We start from the raw sequence: 16254 nt of genomic DNA on the forward strand, positions 1-16254 counted from the left end.
TAGGTCGGAACACTTGTTTTGCTTGCTGTCAGACGAGTTACTGTAGTAAGCAGTGAAACCTGCACCCGCCGTGTATTTAATCAACTCGGTGACTTAAACGCTATCCAATCCAATACAAATTGAGGCTGTGACCTAAAGTGCTCCCAAATGAACTTGGTGATCGTTTGTGGTCCCGTTGTGCGGCCGATCCAGACAGACCGTCCAGCCTCAGCGTCCCCCGTGGACTCTGGCGCTGCATGGAGAGCTGGACCCCGGCCAGCCGGCACATCACAGGTACAGTACACACGCACACGCGGCTCGAGAGCTCCGCTACACTATAACTCAGCCCCGCGTCACTTTCCTCCGACATCCTCCCACGCGCGCGCACACACACACAGAATCAAATCCGCGTTACTTACTTTGTGTCTAGGTGAGAGGTTCTGCAATCTCTCCTTCGGGTGCCTAAATTCATTTGTATTCATTTGTCCTGGCAGTCAAAAACCTGATCCGTTAATCACAGCGTGACTCCTTTGCAAGGGGGGCACGAGTCCGATTTACACATTTGACAAGCGTGTGATGAACTTCCAGAGGGAAAAACTCATGTTGAATTGTCTGTCAAGCCCGACATAAATTCCTTCTGGCAGGCTGGTTTGACAGAGACTTCCCCTGCGTGGCCGGCTGTCGATATTCCTCTGTGTTTCATTCATTTATGCCGATCCAGCGTGAGGGACGCGCAGCCGGAGAGGAGCTGGGTTCGTTTTGGATGCGGGGGTTACGGAGTCAGGCGCGCTGGACTCGTCCCTTTCCTTTTTAAATGGGCTTTTCTGCGGGTAACGCGACGGCGAACGCGCCGCGCACCAGGTGTCAAGTTACAGACCCAGCGGCCGCGTCGAGCAACTACACGCCTCCTTCTTATGAGTGGGTGGTCCCATGGATCCGACCCAGGGACCCATGGCACCGGTAAACCCTGTGAATGAAACGCGGTGGACGGCCCCCCTCGCGGACGGGGCGGGGAACGCCCACAGCTCCGGATCCTCTCCACTCTATTAATACTGATGCTCCTGAGTCATCCACGCAGCTTCTCTGGAAAAGTCCCCCACGGAAGAAAACCTGTAGACTTATTTGTAAACTTACTGGGAGTAAATCAGCAAAAAAATGAAATTATTTATATTATGCAATAATTCAGTTTCTATAATAAAAGCACCTCACTGTTGAATTGTGGGTCAGTTCCCGAGTGTTGACATCAGTTTTGCTTGTGGTGTCAAAGAAGTGCTAATGGAGCACCTGGATTAGGTCCCATTACCTTGAGAGGGGTCGTAGCCTCTGATGCACGATGGGGCCGACTCAGGGCCTCTGCACAGCTACAAGAGCCACTAATTACCGCCTGCCATCTGTGTGTGAGACGTCTGGGGCGATAAGAGATTTCAGGCTCATTCCCGCATTGTTGGAAAATGAGGCCGCTTTCGCGAGAAGTTCGAAGGAATCGCGTTCTCCGTGCAGACGTTGCAGTGACCTCCCTGCAGGTCCTCAGTGGCGCAGTGTGAGCAAGTCAAAAGCAAAACAGTCTGCGAGGCTAGATAAGACTAATGTTGCATGAAAAATGGTGTTTTGACTCCGTCTTGGATTTTTAAAAGCTACGTGATTAAATCCTAAAGGCGTGTTGGTTGGGTCAGCAACTGCACGTACAAGTGGAAGCATACAGAAATGAGCCTGACTGGATAATTAGCATGGGTTTTAGTCATTCTGGTTTAATTGTAATTAAATTGGTTTATTTCTGAGAGAGGAAGTAACCGCCCTCAACCAATCCTGAATGAACACAGCAATACAGTATGTTGCATGAGGCGCTGGCCAGCGTCAGTGGACAAACAAGTGGCTGAAGAGGCCACAGAGTCACACTTTGAACTGACCGAGCAAAGGCCTCAAGCGCCCAAAGGTCATCTTGATTGACACTCCGTTAAGGCGGGGCCCGGGGCATGCGTCAGCTACGTTGGCCAGGCAGCCCGAGGGGAGGGCGCTAATGGACGCAAGTCATTAACATCCTCTTTACAGCTCCCCTAACACACACTGTCCCTTGTGTTCCAGCGCCGGGTGCCACCCGACCTCAGCGTGGACTTCCAGCGAGCCACAGCGACTCGCTTCGAAATTACAAACTCCGTGCTTGCTAGCGCGCTCACTGCCACCCCTTAAAGCTGCTTAATTATGGTCATTGGCACCGCGTCTGAAAGCTCCCTTTATCCCCCCCCACGCTCCCGAAATAGGCCCTGCTGGAGCACATAGGCAGCCCAGATCAAACGCTCCCCATAGGGAAGGGGTCATTACTGGTGCGCAGGGCGGACACAGCCCGATGGGTGCCGGGCCACGCCTCGAGCCCAAATTGCAGCCTGGGCCTGGTGAGGACACAAGACTGTTCTTTGATGCACGTCAGGAGTAGCGGCAACAGGGGCTGTTTGCATATCAGTGTTTACAGTAAGCTGCGTACTGTACATACGCAGAAACAGCCGACACTGGTTTTACACATGAAAATTGAAGAATACTGACCACTGGGCTCGGTCGGGTGTGAACACGTTATCCATCCGGACACCGCAGTTTGCTTGTTGTTTCCATGGCGACAAACCCTGAAAAAGTTGTAATTTAACTTTCAGGGAGATGCGAAAATACAATTATTTACGTGTTTTTTTAAGCACCCCCCCAAACACCAGTATTCAAAGTAAAAGACTTTTTTCAGAGCGTGCAAAGACGTAAACTAACCTCATGTCGCTCAGCAAATAAATAGGTCGTAAAGACAGTCACCTCTGTGTAGGTGTGTTTTCATGCCGGGCAGTGGCAGAGGCTGTGGAGGTGGTGGCAGCGAACCAGACAGTGCTGTCTCTCTCAGCTCCGCCGCACACAAGACCACTGTTCATACGAGGAATGTGTGCATACGTTCTAGCGTGTGAAAGCAGCCGCGAGTGTGTGTGTGTGTGTGTGTGTGTGTGTGTGTGTGTGTGTGTGTGTGTGTGTTCGTGTGTAGACAGAGTCTGTGTGGCTTGTGCTTTTCTTTTACAGGTGGTTCTGTCTCCTTCCTGCAAAGGTTTGGTGATGCACTGGGAACGGAGGGGTGGGGGGGGTCCTCTATCTCCTCTCTCTCCTCCAGCTCTCCTTCACCACAAACCAGTGCTGGCACACCAGAGTAGACAGCCACCCTAAAAACAGTGCCGCAACCATAATGAGTATGTTGAGTTCTCATAATAACACCAGAATAACCTGCGGGGGGGCTTTTGTGGACGCACTCACAGACACTGGCTTCACACTGGTTTCCCCAGACCTAAAGTGTCATCAACACACAGACCCGCACTTGTTGAGGTGTAAAATATGGAGTTGTCTCCCCTCAAATGATTGGACTTCTCTTTTTTGTGTTCGGGTTTGGGACGTTTTGTAAAGTGATGCACGGTTACTGTAGTGGTGACATGGTGGCTGTCCCACAGGGGGAGTCCACCACAGCATTTTATTACATTACAGCAGCTCCTGTCTTTACTGAAGTCTTGCAAGTTAAGACATTCACACTGACCCTCGCTGGTTCACCTTCTGTCGTGGTGTCTGAATAAATGATTATTGGTTTAAGATTCAGTGGCTTGTGGAAGTCCGGCCTCTTAAACATGCAATCATTTATTTCATGGGCCACTTGGGGGCAGTGGAAAATGTGAACAGAGCATTGGCATTTTACCATCACCTCATCATATGTTTCTCGTCTTTTGTTATTATTTGTGTCTACCAGCGGAAAGACACAACACAAGGAAGTGAGTGGACACCTGTGAGTATTAGCATGTCTGTAGATACTGTAACTGTGTACACAGGCAAGCAGGTCTGGTTGGGCTCCTTTCTCCATAAGCACACGACCCCGGCTGCATGTACAGTAGGAAAAACACAGATTTAAATTCCGTGCAAGTTGTCGCTCATTCGACAATGAAACGAAATCCTACCTCAACTCATCTCCTGATGAAATCCCACTTCAATTTCCGATTTAGTATTTATCATCTGTCAGACAGAGCCCATAATTCATTCTTATTCCGGACACAAGGCCCTGTATTGAATCTGGATTGGGCCGCTGGAGACCAGGGCAGCCTAAGTGAAAACATCAGGGCCTAGTGAAACCTGCTCTCTCTGGCATTAAACCAGTTTCCAGATTCCAGTGATACCTTCTATAAAAGGACTTCATTATGCTCTCTGAATATGGACTAGACAGATATTTTCCTTGGTCATTATGATGCTGTATCCACTACCCCCACAGACCCAAGTCCTACACCAGGCCCAGTGTTCCTGCATCACCTTCCCCCCATCAGCTGACACAAAACCAAGCGAAAGGCAAGAAAAACACATAACAAAAAAATGAAAATATTATGAATATACTGTGTATGCTTCTAACCAGAAAATTTTTTTGTCAGATCTTAGCTTGGGATTTTGTGGAAATGCTCCTTTGGTGTTTCCTGTACACTAACTCCACTGTCATCAGGAAGTATTACTCACTCACATCCCCAGACCTTTCTGAACAGATGGTCCTTGAGTGCCACGCTCCTCTGCTGCAGTAATTGTGTTCCTGCACAAAGGCAAATGTCTGAGAGTGTGGAGAACTGGAGACAGGTAAACACTGCTGACTATACAACTTTTCGTGCATGTTTGTGTGCAACCACACTGTGTACAACACAGCATGAGTGTGGATGTGTGTGAATGACAGGCGTTAACTGTCCCATAAAGGAAAATAGTTTCAGGCTAGTGGCTGTTCCTGGGAATCACTTTCAGATGGTCCTGATTGTGGGATTTTATCCAACTCCCTGTGGCTGCTGTAACTGGAGGAAATTACAGTATTTTCCTATAGACACAAGTCGCAGTGCCATACGACCCAGCGTGTTGTCCACATGATAACTTCTTCTACCGGATGGTGACATAATCCACATCAAGAGTATGGTTCTTCTTCCTAAACAGGCCCTGACTGGAAACCTGGACTCCTTACGCAGCAAATTGTGTCCAAATGTCCTTCTCGCAGCTTCTTCTCCACCATATTCTTTGGTTTAACAGATACAGAGGTTGTAGTTTAATCAGGTCTACTGGGAAAATGAATTAGGGCTCCTTGAGCAAAACAAGCCCTCAGGTCATGCCTATTCATTTGAATTATATGTATTTCTTTCTAAACCTGTAAGCTGGGCCTCGATTTATAGTCCAGTGGGAAAACAAAGAGATAGAACAGATTTATCCATTCAAATGAAATCCTTCCAGAGGGCAGGTCATACTGTAGGTGGGTGGACGAGCCTATCAGGGGGGAACCTGTGCTCTGGTCTGTCCTGTCCAATCAGGGGAAGTAGATTGGCGTAACTCTGTTTAAATTCCCTTTGCCTCCTCTTTCCTGCTATTTTTACTCCTTTTGCTGGTTCGTCTTACTATTTCTCTGACCTTCCATGCATCTCCTGCCTTTCATATGGCACCGGAGGGAGCCAAGTTCGGAGGGGAAAGGAGAAAAAGCTTATCCCTTCTTTAAAGTCCACCGAACGTCTTTCAGCAGAACCCCCTCAGGCCTATACTGTATAATAAACATTTCATTTCCTCTGGCAAGCGATAGAAAGGCTTATGTGATGTAAAAAGAGCAGAAATAGCAACTGAGAAATGCTTGTCATTCTGTGGAGCTCAGGCCAGGTTCATTCCTCTAGTGTGTGAACAGCATATTACAATATATGTGATTTCAAAAGAAAACTCTGCTTTATTTTTCATTTTCAGCAATTTAGTAAGTTGTACAATGTCTGTAGCTCCCTTTCTCAGCCTCTCTGTGCTACAGAGTCGTTTCATCTCTATCTAATTACTGTCAGAATCATTCACCAAAGCGATTCTTAACAGGCTGTTTTATGTGAATTCCAAACAAATTTGACAGGACTTTTTTTCCAAAATGTTTCCAACGACACAGAGCAAACCTTTTAACTATTATAAAATATTATTTTAAAATGACAGAGTCTTTTGGATACTGTGAGTTTGAAATTTTTGGCGTCTGAACAGAGCCAAACCAAGCCACACAGCCCGTGGTGGTGGGAATAAAGACCACACTGATTTTTGAATCTGTCCTTTCAGAGGGAAACTTTGAAGGAGCAGGAGAGAGAAACCTGCCCAGCGCTCATCTTCCATCATCTTGACAGTGAGAGCTTCCCTCCGTAAAATATCAGGGAAGCCACCCCATACTGTACCAGGAACATGCATTTAGCTGAACCCAGTGATTCCAAATTACAACTCTGGTGCATATGTATAAGTAGTTAAAGCTAGCTTTCCTATAAAATTCAAAGATATAGTTTTGGAAGCCAAAAAGCAGAGAACCTCCATCCTCTACTTCCCCTAGTTTCAGGCCACTTATTATTCTAACAAACACTTACACCAGCTTGCTAAAATAAAGGCTAGTAATGGTAATGATAATACTTATGTTCCCTGCATACACCTGCAGTGTATTTACCGTAGATAAAGTATGAACCCACACCTTTAATGAAATCAGAGAATGAGGGACTGTAACGCTTCCACAGTATTCTTCTTCTACTCGTTAAAGTGTCTTCTTCTACTATTGACAAATAGGCCATCATCAGAGTTGAAAAGCTGAACCATGGCCTTTGCATTGTTCTGGACATCTCTCATGTCCAAATGTGAAGCTTCATCCTTGATTACATCATCAGTGTGGCACTAACCAGCCGGCTGATTTGGTTATCCATCACTTTGATCCACTTTGAAATATTGCAGCAATTATTACAGAGACTGCAAGATTGTGCCAGAGACTTGAATTGCAACTCCCTCTGACGATGACCTGATTTGCACTGAAGTGAAATACCTTCCCATGCACAGTCCCAGACTGGCCTGGCAAACAAGCTTCCTGATAATGTCGCCTCATTACTGGTGTGACTTTCCCCCCAGTACCACCAGCTGACATTGTTGGATCAGCCTGAAATTTCCTAACAACAAGCAAGTGTATAATCATAGAATCTGGCAAGGATATTCATAGTGCCCACAGCATGAATCATTCCAACTTTTTGCAGTCCTCCCAAGTTTTTCTCTTTTGTAAACATAAGGTTGAGCGTGTCAGCTTCTACTGTAATAACTATATAATGGTGCGCTGCAGTTTGCATGGTCCTAAATACACATACTGTACTATACAGTACATGACATCATCAAAACATAATCTTAATTTGCAAAATCCTGCACAAATAAAATATCCATATCAACCTCAGCTATAGTTTTTTCTCCTGTTAACCTGTAGACCTTACCTTAAGCTGCAGGTTCTCATTGACACTAATGTGTCTTACTGCTGTCTGGCATTACTTCTTCATTTGCGTTTACAGTATGTTCTTTTACTGTCAAATAGGATGTTCTTCACACGAGCCCATGCTCCACAGTTGCTGTCCTGTGAGAGCGTGTAAATGATAATCATACAGCAGAATGTGACCTTTGGGACCCAGAGACTCTGTGAGGACAAGGGAACTGTTGGGTGTGGAGCGTGAGCCCAGCGTGATGTGCCCGCAGAGACATGTGTGAAAAAGGCCAAAAACTCAGTTGATTAAAAGCGTCGTGTTTGCACTAATTTGTAGGTGCATTTTGCAACTTGTGGCAATCCAGTATCACTTAACATCCAAAAGGGTAACGGCAGGAGAGAGACGCTTTGTGTTCCAGCTCAAGCGTTATGAAATAAAATACACAATGAGCATTTGTACATATGCCTGCAGTCATCACATTTAATCAGCATCATTTTCTTCTTGTAAAACATTGGTTTGTGCCCCAACAAGTGCTAGAATCTGGAAATGATCATTTCTAAACCCCGAATTGAAACATATGCAAACTCAGAGGTGAGTTGTGCTCCATCAAACCACCGGATGAATGACTCTGCTGGACAGCGTGTTCCACAACGTCGCTAAAACACATCCAGCATTGTCTTCACAGAGTTTGTGCTGGTTTCCATTTTCTCATCCATCTATTTCTCCTACACTCACTGCACCGCAGTAGGATCACGGTGTGTTATATTTCAGCCCTACAGTCAGACAGTTGTATATCCTACAGTCAAAGCTAAATACTGTAACAATAAATTACCACAGGTGATGTCCTGTGAGTCATAGCGTTGGAACTCACTATCTAGAATATGGTACAACTGAAATCCTCCTGTCTGGAGTAATGCCGTCACTTTTAGGGCCATTCCTTCAAATTGACAGTTTTGGCTTTTAGCGTAATGTTTGAACTATTGATGAACTGCCTGAAATCTGTAGCAGACATTCGTGGCTCATGGAGGATTTCTTCTAATGAGCATTTTTTCCCTCTAGCACCATCACAGAACCAATATGAAATATAACCATAATAATGGAACTAATGGCCTTCTCATGTATAGTATGTACTGTACACCTAGATGTTACGGGCGAGGTTCTGGTGTGAGTACTGGTGATTAAATACTGAGACTGTTTACTGATTAGTAAAAATTTAGAGGAGGATAATGACCGGAAGTAAAGTGAACGAAAGACCTGGTGTGACACAGAACCGGATATGTACCAAATAAAACAGGAAATAGACATACAAAAAATCCTGGCTTGTGACACTAGTTGTGTCCAATTGCAATGATATCATATTTTATTTTTAGAGATTCATCCTGTGGCGATGACGCACCGTCCACGGTTAAAGAGCGAATGGGTCCGCGCTAATGACAGACAGTAGGATTCTCCTCCAAACTAGCGATCCCTCCGACCTGGACTGGACACCCACTGTACGTGGAGCCACGTTAATCTGAGGCTCAGACATACGCGAGAGACTGTGGATGGACCGGCTTATACTTACATTGAATACAGTCTCTACAGTATGTGCCTCTGTTATTTCTGTGGGAGGGAAGAGAGACACAGGCCATTCCAGTGCCATTTCCAGGGGCCGTCCACTGACTTTGACCCTCACAGAGCACAGGAGGCTGTGAATCATTTAGAGCTCCTTGCGTGTACGAGTAAACACCTTCTTCTGGCCTGGGGCCCCTCCAAGGGTCAATACAGTGTTACATCACAAAAGCTGGATTCATGGTTTGTTGGCTCAGGGTTTAGAGGAAGAGAAGAAGGGCACAGTGCTGCAGTGCTCTTTAATGCTCTTTGTATATACTGTACTGTAGCTATCACCTCGTGATTATTCCTGCCTCTGTAATCACTTTTTTTTTAAATGCCTTTTCTTTCATTTCATTCACATCCTTTCATTCAAACTAATTTTGTCAATGTTCCTTCACTCCTCCTTTTTCATTTTTAGCATAACACACGCCTTCAGTGTTTCTGTCTCCCTTCCATTTATTTTCCTGGATCCAGGTAAATGGAGGCTATGCGAGGGAGCCCGGTGGCTGCGGCCGCTGGCTGGCCACACCAAGCCATGAAATGCACAAACACTAACTTAGAGGTGGAATCGTGGGAGGAATAGGTTGTATTTTTCTCGACCAGCAAACCAGCAGGATCCTCAGAGTTGTCAAATTTAGAAACCATCTTTGAACACTTTATTCAGGAAAACTACAGAAACTGGGAAACAGCAAAATGCAGGTCTTTGCAATCTAATTTTGCAATGTGTACGTGACAAAAAAAAAGAAAAAAGGCTCAACACAAATCACACTGAAAAAAAAAACCTTCATGAAAGAAAAATGCTACCTCTGGTGGCTGATGTGCACAATGCACGCTGCATCCAGTCCATTCATGGAAAAAACTCTGTTTTTGAGACAGTGAACGCAACATAATAAGTGTGATGCATGGGAATGTTGTGTTTATAAAGATAATCCTCATATAACTGGATGTACATCTAGTTATGTTTCCACAACAACAAGTAAATAAACAAGTAGAGTCCCATAATCCCCATGTACATGTAGAGGGCTTGTTACTGAAAATCTAATAGTCAAGAGACAGAGAGCAAATTAGTAGCTAGCTACAGTCTACTATATTTTTCCTTAAGCATATACAATAATTAACTTTATATATACATTCTCAAACCCGATGCTTAGCCGTGTATTTTTGGTGCCAGCACCCAGGCGGAGCCCACTGTCATTCCCAACAGGGATTCAGTCTTACGCAGCCTTGTCTCGTATGAAGCCTCCTGGCTTAAACCGCCACACTGGTCCCAGTAAACCAAACCTTAATGACAGGCTGGTCTAAAGCTGGAGTATGTAAAAATGTTTCTGGGCACTTCTGCTCGTCTACGTCTATTTCGTATATCTGTTCTGAGTTTATGTGTGCATTCTGTTTCTTCCGGTTCTGGGAGAAATATTATTTCAACCGTAAAAAAAAAAACAAAAAAAAAACGCTGGCGCTCGGACATTTCTCCTGCGCGTCTTTCTTGTCCCGGCGACAGAAATAGATAACTTTGCGCCGTATGAAATGTAATTTTACAGCTTCCTGCTTGAAGAGACAGGCAGGACACAAGTTTGTTTGAAATCCCGATGAGGCCCTGCTTTTTCCTCTTTTTTGAGGGGCCTATTTTGAATGGAGCCTTTCTAGAAAACTCATTAATATCATGTACAGTCACACCTACATTCACCAGCCGAACTTCCTGCAGAAAACCAAACAGGTCGGACGGAGACAGATGGACTTTTGAGAATTCCACGTGTTTGCCTCCTGTTAGAACAGCCGGCCTGTGTAGAGCCAGAGCACGGCCTTATGAAGGGCGCTCACTAAGGCATCACTGAGGCTCATTTCACAGAGACCATCCATCAAAAGGCTTCATTTAACTACAGATGAAAGCTGCATTTTAACTCCTTACTCTGCCCTGAACGTGCCCTATTGACTTTCTGAAAGACATGGAAAGACCCTCCTTCTTCCCTCACATAATCAGTGATCATCAGTCCTCAGATGGATCCACACTAGACCACATGCTCGCCCTGTTTCCTTTCCTTGCCTTTCCTATGTGACCGTGGTGTAATGGTGAGAATCGAAGGCCTTCGTTATGCTGTTGATGCAGCCTTCAGTCTTCAAGTAGAAATATGGTGCAAGTTCAGATCTTGTCCTTTACTTGATTTACTCACCCACTGGCAGTAGCTACGAATGATTCCCAATAATTTTGCTTTTCTTGCGCTGAAATCTCCCTCCTAAGTGCTATAGTTGCCATATGGGAATATTTTGGCACGGCAAAATCATAGCTTTAGGGAAGAAGGATGTCACTTAGAGGCTGTGATGGTCAGAAGAGTACAGTCATCAACAGCCTCTCAGTCTGTCATATGACAGGAAATTAAAGATCTTTGACTGAAACAAGTACAGATTCTGACATATTCATAAAATCCAGAACTTTATATTTAAAAGGGTGGAGCTCCTCCTGCCATTAAAACTATATTCAGAATAGGCTTGAGGGAATGCATGTGCGTGCATCTGTTCAGTCGACCGTGTATATGATAAATGTACCGCACGTCTACATGGAGAGGGTAAAATGTTCTCATCATATGGATCCAACCTCTGTAATGAGGCACAATTCTGCCCCTCATTATTGTTTTTGGTTTGTAATTAATTTTTGCTTTTTATCTATTATTATATCTCTTCTCACGAGACATAAAAGCCACAGTAATATGCAATAAAACACACTTGAGAGCATGACAAAGAACAATAGATCATATGAAAGAAATCTGTTACAATAGAAATTACTGCCTGCATCCTCTGAAACAAAGGATGCTGTATGTGCTCACATAAATGATTTCTGAAAATAGAGATGCACGCCCATCATTCTTTACATAGCAACTAACCAGCAGGGAGTGGACTGGGCTACAATCACCAATAAAACTCTAAAGCATCCACAGAATCACAGAAAGAAGACGTATAGTTTACAGTGCCAGCACCACACTGGTGGTTGTTAACTAGTTCATTTATCTGTCCGTGGTTTCACTTCAATATGTCTGCAGATGCCCAAAGATGCAGTGATGGTGAGGAAGCAACTACTGTATATGAAGAGGAAAACAGCGACAGAATAAGAGGGATAAGATACAATAATTCTAAAATCGGCACCGGGACAAGACTGAATAATTTGGTGGTACAGAAGCATAAAGCTGCACATAAAGTCAGAGCCACAGTAAGAGACAATGAACTGTATCCACTTTAGAACTTTTTTTTTCTCAACTTGTTCCCATTCTTTTGACACTTTCTCAAATAATAAAGTGAATAATGAGTGAATTTTAGTAAATGCCTTAAAAGAACCCAGGATAAAGTTCTGGCAGGTATTATGCTTTCCCTGTGATGTAACACACAGATAAAACCCACTGACCAGCAGAAACCGTAGACCTCAGTGCTACGGAACCCGGCCTGGAGTCTTTGCAGTGAAACAGCAGCTTAAAGACGCTTGTCTCGTGTCTGGCTCGTTGAAACAAAACCCTATTCAGGTTAGATTAAGGTCACATTCCGGGGGGAGGACAATGGGACCACTGATCTGGGGCCAGAAGGAATAGAGAAGATTGCTTTACTGACTTGAACTTGATACACTTCCAGGTGACTCCAGCCTGAAGACTAGTTGCTTGAAGGCGCTGTGGAAGTGAGGCGAACAATAGTCTTATAGACCCCACTTCCACTAATCTGATCAGCTAAACCGTCTGTGAAACACCTGATTGTGTCGGTCATAGTAGCCTAAAAAAACATCCATAAGAACACATTTGTGTTTCATTGAGCTCCTGCAGTGCAACACAAAAAGCTCAGCTTAAGACCGTTACTGTACCACTCCCATGTAATGTAGTGCAAAACGGACCTCTGATTAAAGGGAAACGCTTGTAGCCAAAGTAGTCTGACACATAACAATCAAGAAAACAATAAAGCGACATTTTACCGCTGAGCTTCTGTGAGTTAAACAGACTCACTCTGGATTTTGGGATTTAAAGATTAATGTAGATGACACTTAATGGAGGTCTATGAGAACTGGTGTTCACTTGTGGTATTGTTTTAGAATCTAGTGGCGGTCCTCCAGCACTGTCAACTAGTTGAACCTTTGTGAGGCAGCAGCCACCACAAGTGCAGTCAAGAACTACAAAGGCGTGGAGGATCAAGTTGTGGCACTTTTAGGTTCTACAATCATGCAAAAGCAGCAGTATAAATCTGTGGCCAGCGTCCTATTGGACTCTGAACCTCGGCTGCCGCCACAAGTGTTAGCTTAGGTTCGATACACGGATGGATGAGCGCAGCTATCCTTGGCACGGCCGTGGAGCCGGGACGCCGATAAGTCATCAGCTCCCGAGGAGGAAGCTGTAATGGGATGTGTTGCATGATGAAGCGGTTTTATTGGGAAACCCAGCTTTATAATTACTATCATTACAAGTCACGCGTCCCTGTTCAACATGAGCACACATTTATTATAGTCGCCCTGTCTTATTCTATCTCCTATTATCTTTGTGCATGATCTACTCTACTGTATAATCCTGTATGTACTGTTATGATCCTCAGCTTAATTGTTTGTCAAGTTTCATTTTCCTTTTAATTCAATTTGCTTAAGTGACATTACAGTAGGAGGTGACATCAAAGTATTTTAATATTTTGTTGTTGCCATAGTAACAACTAACAAACTATGAACTTTAAATAAGACAATGACATTCATACATAGCATTTTTATATTTTCTGAATCATTGTGACGAGTGACTCGGGAACTAAAGGGGGAACAGTGGGAACAGTGCAGCATTAGAGTGGCAGCAGATGTCTCCTTCATCTGGCAGCAAGAAAAGTAAACCACACGAGGGCCCATCAACAAATAGAGTACAAGCCTGTAATAACATGCGATGTGATCCGCTGTATAGACCGAGTCTCCACCCAGCACTGACACTGACAGGTCTGACTGATGGACGCCTTTGATGCACCAGTCACGCACAGGCAATTACCAGAAAATTTCATCATTTGGAGTGGACTTGCCCACAAAGGTCCAGATTTGAGCACTGACCAAAAAGTGAGGCAACCACATGCCAACCTGCCAGAAATATGAGGAGAAACAGAAGGTGATGACTTGAAGAAAACAGAAATTACACTCACTGGGTGTAAAAGTAAACACAAAGTTTTATGATTATTATTATTATTATTATTATTATTATTAAGTCTTCAGGCAAACTTCATTTAGCACTAGTTCTATTCATCCAGATATGTATTAAAGTGATGTATCTTTAATGCAGTTAATTTCATCCAGATGTTGTAATATCTTTAGAAAAAAAAACAGAATGCATAATTAAAACACTCAAAGTCAAAAGTAACTGCACAAACTCCTGGCTTGGCAGGGTTAGCAATACCTCAAAGGAAAGATTATGGAGTTTACAAGAAGGGAAAGAAGAAGAAACCACAGATGTTGTCAAAAAAAGAGGGTTTATGCTCTGAGGTTACTGTTCCTACGTAGATGGTGGGATGAGGGCCACATGAATACTGAGCCCCAAACGAGAGCATAAAGCTCAAAGACACACACACACACACACACACACACACACACACACACACACACACACACACACACACAGTAAACAGTGTAAACAGTTTCGCCGGTGATGAGTCTTTCTCTGCTGAGGGTGCAGTTCTTTCTGAGGAGAGCATTCATTAGCGAGCTTCACCACCCACGTGCATTTCACCAAACCCTCGCCCTCACATTAACAATCTCTCTAAGCTGTGTTGTGTGTGTGTGTGCGCGCCTTGTTTACAGTAGGTGTGTATGTGTGTGCGGTTTTGGTGGATCCACTGGCTTTCACGCTCTGCGGACCCTGTTTCCACCTTCTCTTGGAAAATACTACCAAACCGCGACAGAGTTTCCGAGCCAGGAGGTCATGTTGATGACTCTGTGCAAAGAATAACTACACTCACAAATGCTTCTGGCGAATTCCATCCTAACAGGAAAACAAATGTGCTTGAGAATCTCTAACGAGCTCTGTCCACTGTCGGTAACTGTGGAAAAGCCCCTCCAGCCTCCCACTGTACTGTAACTCACCACTGTATGATTTATTGTTGCCACAGGCTGGTATGTATAACCTATGGAAATAAATTAAAATCAATGATCAATTTTAAGATGTTGTTCAAAACAAGTAGGGGAAGTATTTTTATTCCATTCAGACCTATAATTGTAAGTAAGTTTGTTAGTTTGTTCTGTTTGAATTGGCTACTTTAATACATGATGTGTTCCTTTGAGGTAATCATTATAACTGATATTTAATTCTTAGTCTTTCACAGACTTCACCTGGATCTGTTGTGTGTTTGCTCTAATTAGCATGAACAAGGTTTTACTACATTTGTAGAATGTAGTAAAACATTAACATGAAACAGACAGAGACCAGGCAGAGAGGCGAGAGGTCAGGGACCATGCGGCGCTGAGGCCCTGAGCGAGAGGTGTTGATGCTGATTAATCCAGATTAATCCCGCAGAGCGATCTGGGTTCACACTGGTGTTATACCAGAGAAATTGTTGTTATGAATGGTCACTGACCACAATGAGTGTTGACACGCTGTGATGTTTTCCCTTGAATCCCTCGACGTGATCCAGGGAGACAAACAGCCGGCGAGAGCTTTGCAGACACTGTGGAACCTGGCCAAGGTTGGAGGAAAGTGCTGCAGCTTGAAACCTTGGCAGAAACACAGAGGTGAGAAAAAAATGGCTTTAAAACATGCAAACATTTTGTTTGGTCAGTTTGTGGCGCTGGGGCCGAGTCCAGTTGTGGAAGGAGAAGTCGTTATTGCAGTGTTTTAGGGTAATAAGATAATAACAGACTGCTGACCAGCAGTAGACGCTTTTTATAGCATTTTGGTTGTAGAAGAAGAACAATAATCATAATGTAGTCAGTCTAGTAAGTACTAGAGTATTAATGATGCATCTGGAATAAAGATTTATTGGTATAAGGTTTTTCTGTTAACCCTCCGTAATGAAATAAAGACATCACATTCGCACAAAGACACAGGCATTTACTGTAATAACATATTTGAAATAAACATACAGTATTTTGCAAATTTTTCTTTTAATTTTTGGGCAATATTTTCTAAGTGAACACAAGACACCCAAAAGCAGGCATGGGTTGCAGCTATGACTCAGTTAGGACACTAGATGTCATTATTGGTACAGACGATGTGTCCACATTTGCCTTGAAATCGGGATTCATGTGGCCCAACTGTGTTTTGTCCTTGCTTTAAAGGTCTTTCACACCACAGGCCCACCCACACAGATGTTCTTACCTGTTCAGACTTCCGCTCAGGACTGTGTGGGCAAATACCAACTGCGTAGCTCTCTGACTCACATGCTTGTCATTTTGCATGTGTAATAACGGCCTGGTGATATATTTAAACTTTTTAAAACCATGCAGTGCCCATTTTGT

At 44.1% G+C, this 16254-nt stretch overlaps 1 protein-coding gene across 1 annotated transcript in view; it reads right to left on the bottom strand.

The window, feature by feature from the left end:
- The window catches only part of col27a1a (collagen, type XXVII, alpha 1a), a 47836-nt gene extending 46966 nt beyond the window's left edge, over nucleotides 1–870 (bottom strand). Inside the window, exon 1 of the mRNA XM_029169499.3 lies at nucleotides 399–870. Within this exon, the coding sequence (XP_029025332.1) occupies nucleotides 399–451 (53 nt within the window). The 5' untranslated portion in view covers nucleotides 452–870. The remainder of the gene's footprint in view (nucleotides 1–398) is intronic.
- Nucleotides 871–16254: the final 15384 nt, after the last annotated feature.

This window comes from Betta splendens, chromosome 12, assembly GCF_900634795.4.
Source record: "Betta splendens chromosome 12, fBetSpl5.4, whole genome shotgun sequence".
Taxonomy (NCBI): domain Eukaryota; kingdom Metazoa; phylum Chordata; class Actinopteri; order Anabantiformes; family Osphronemidae; genus Betta; species Betta splendens.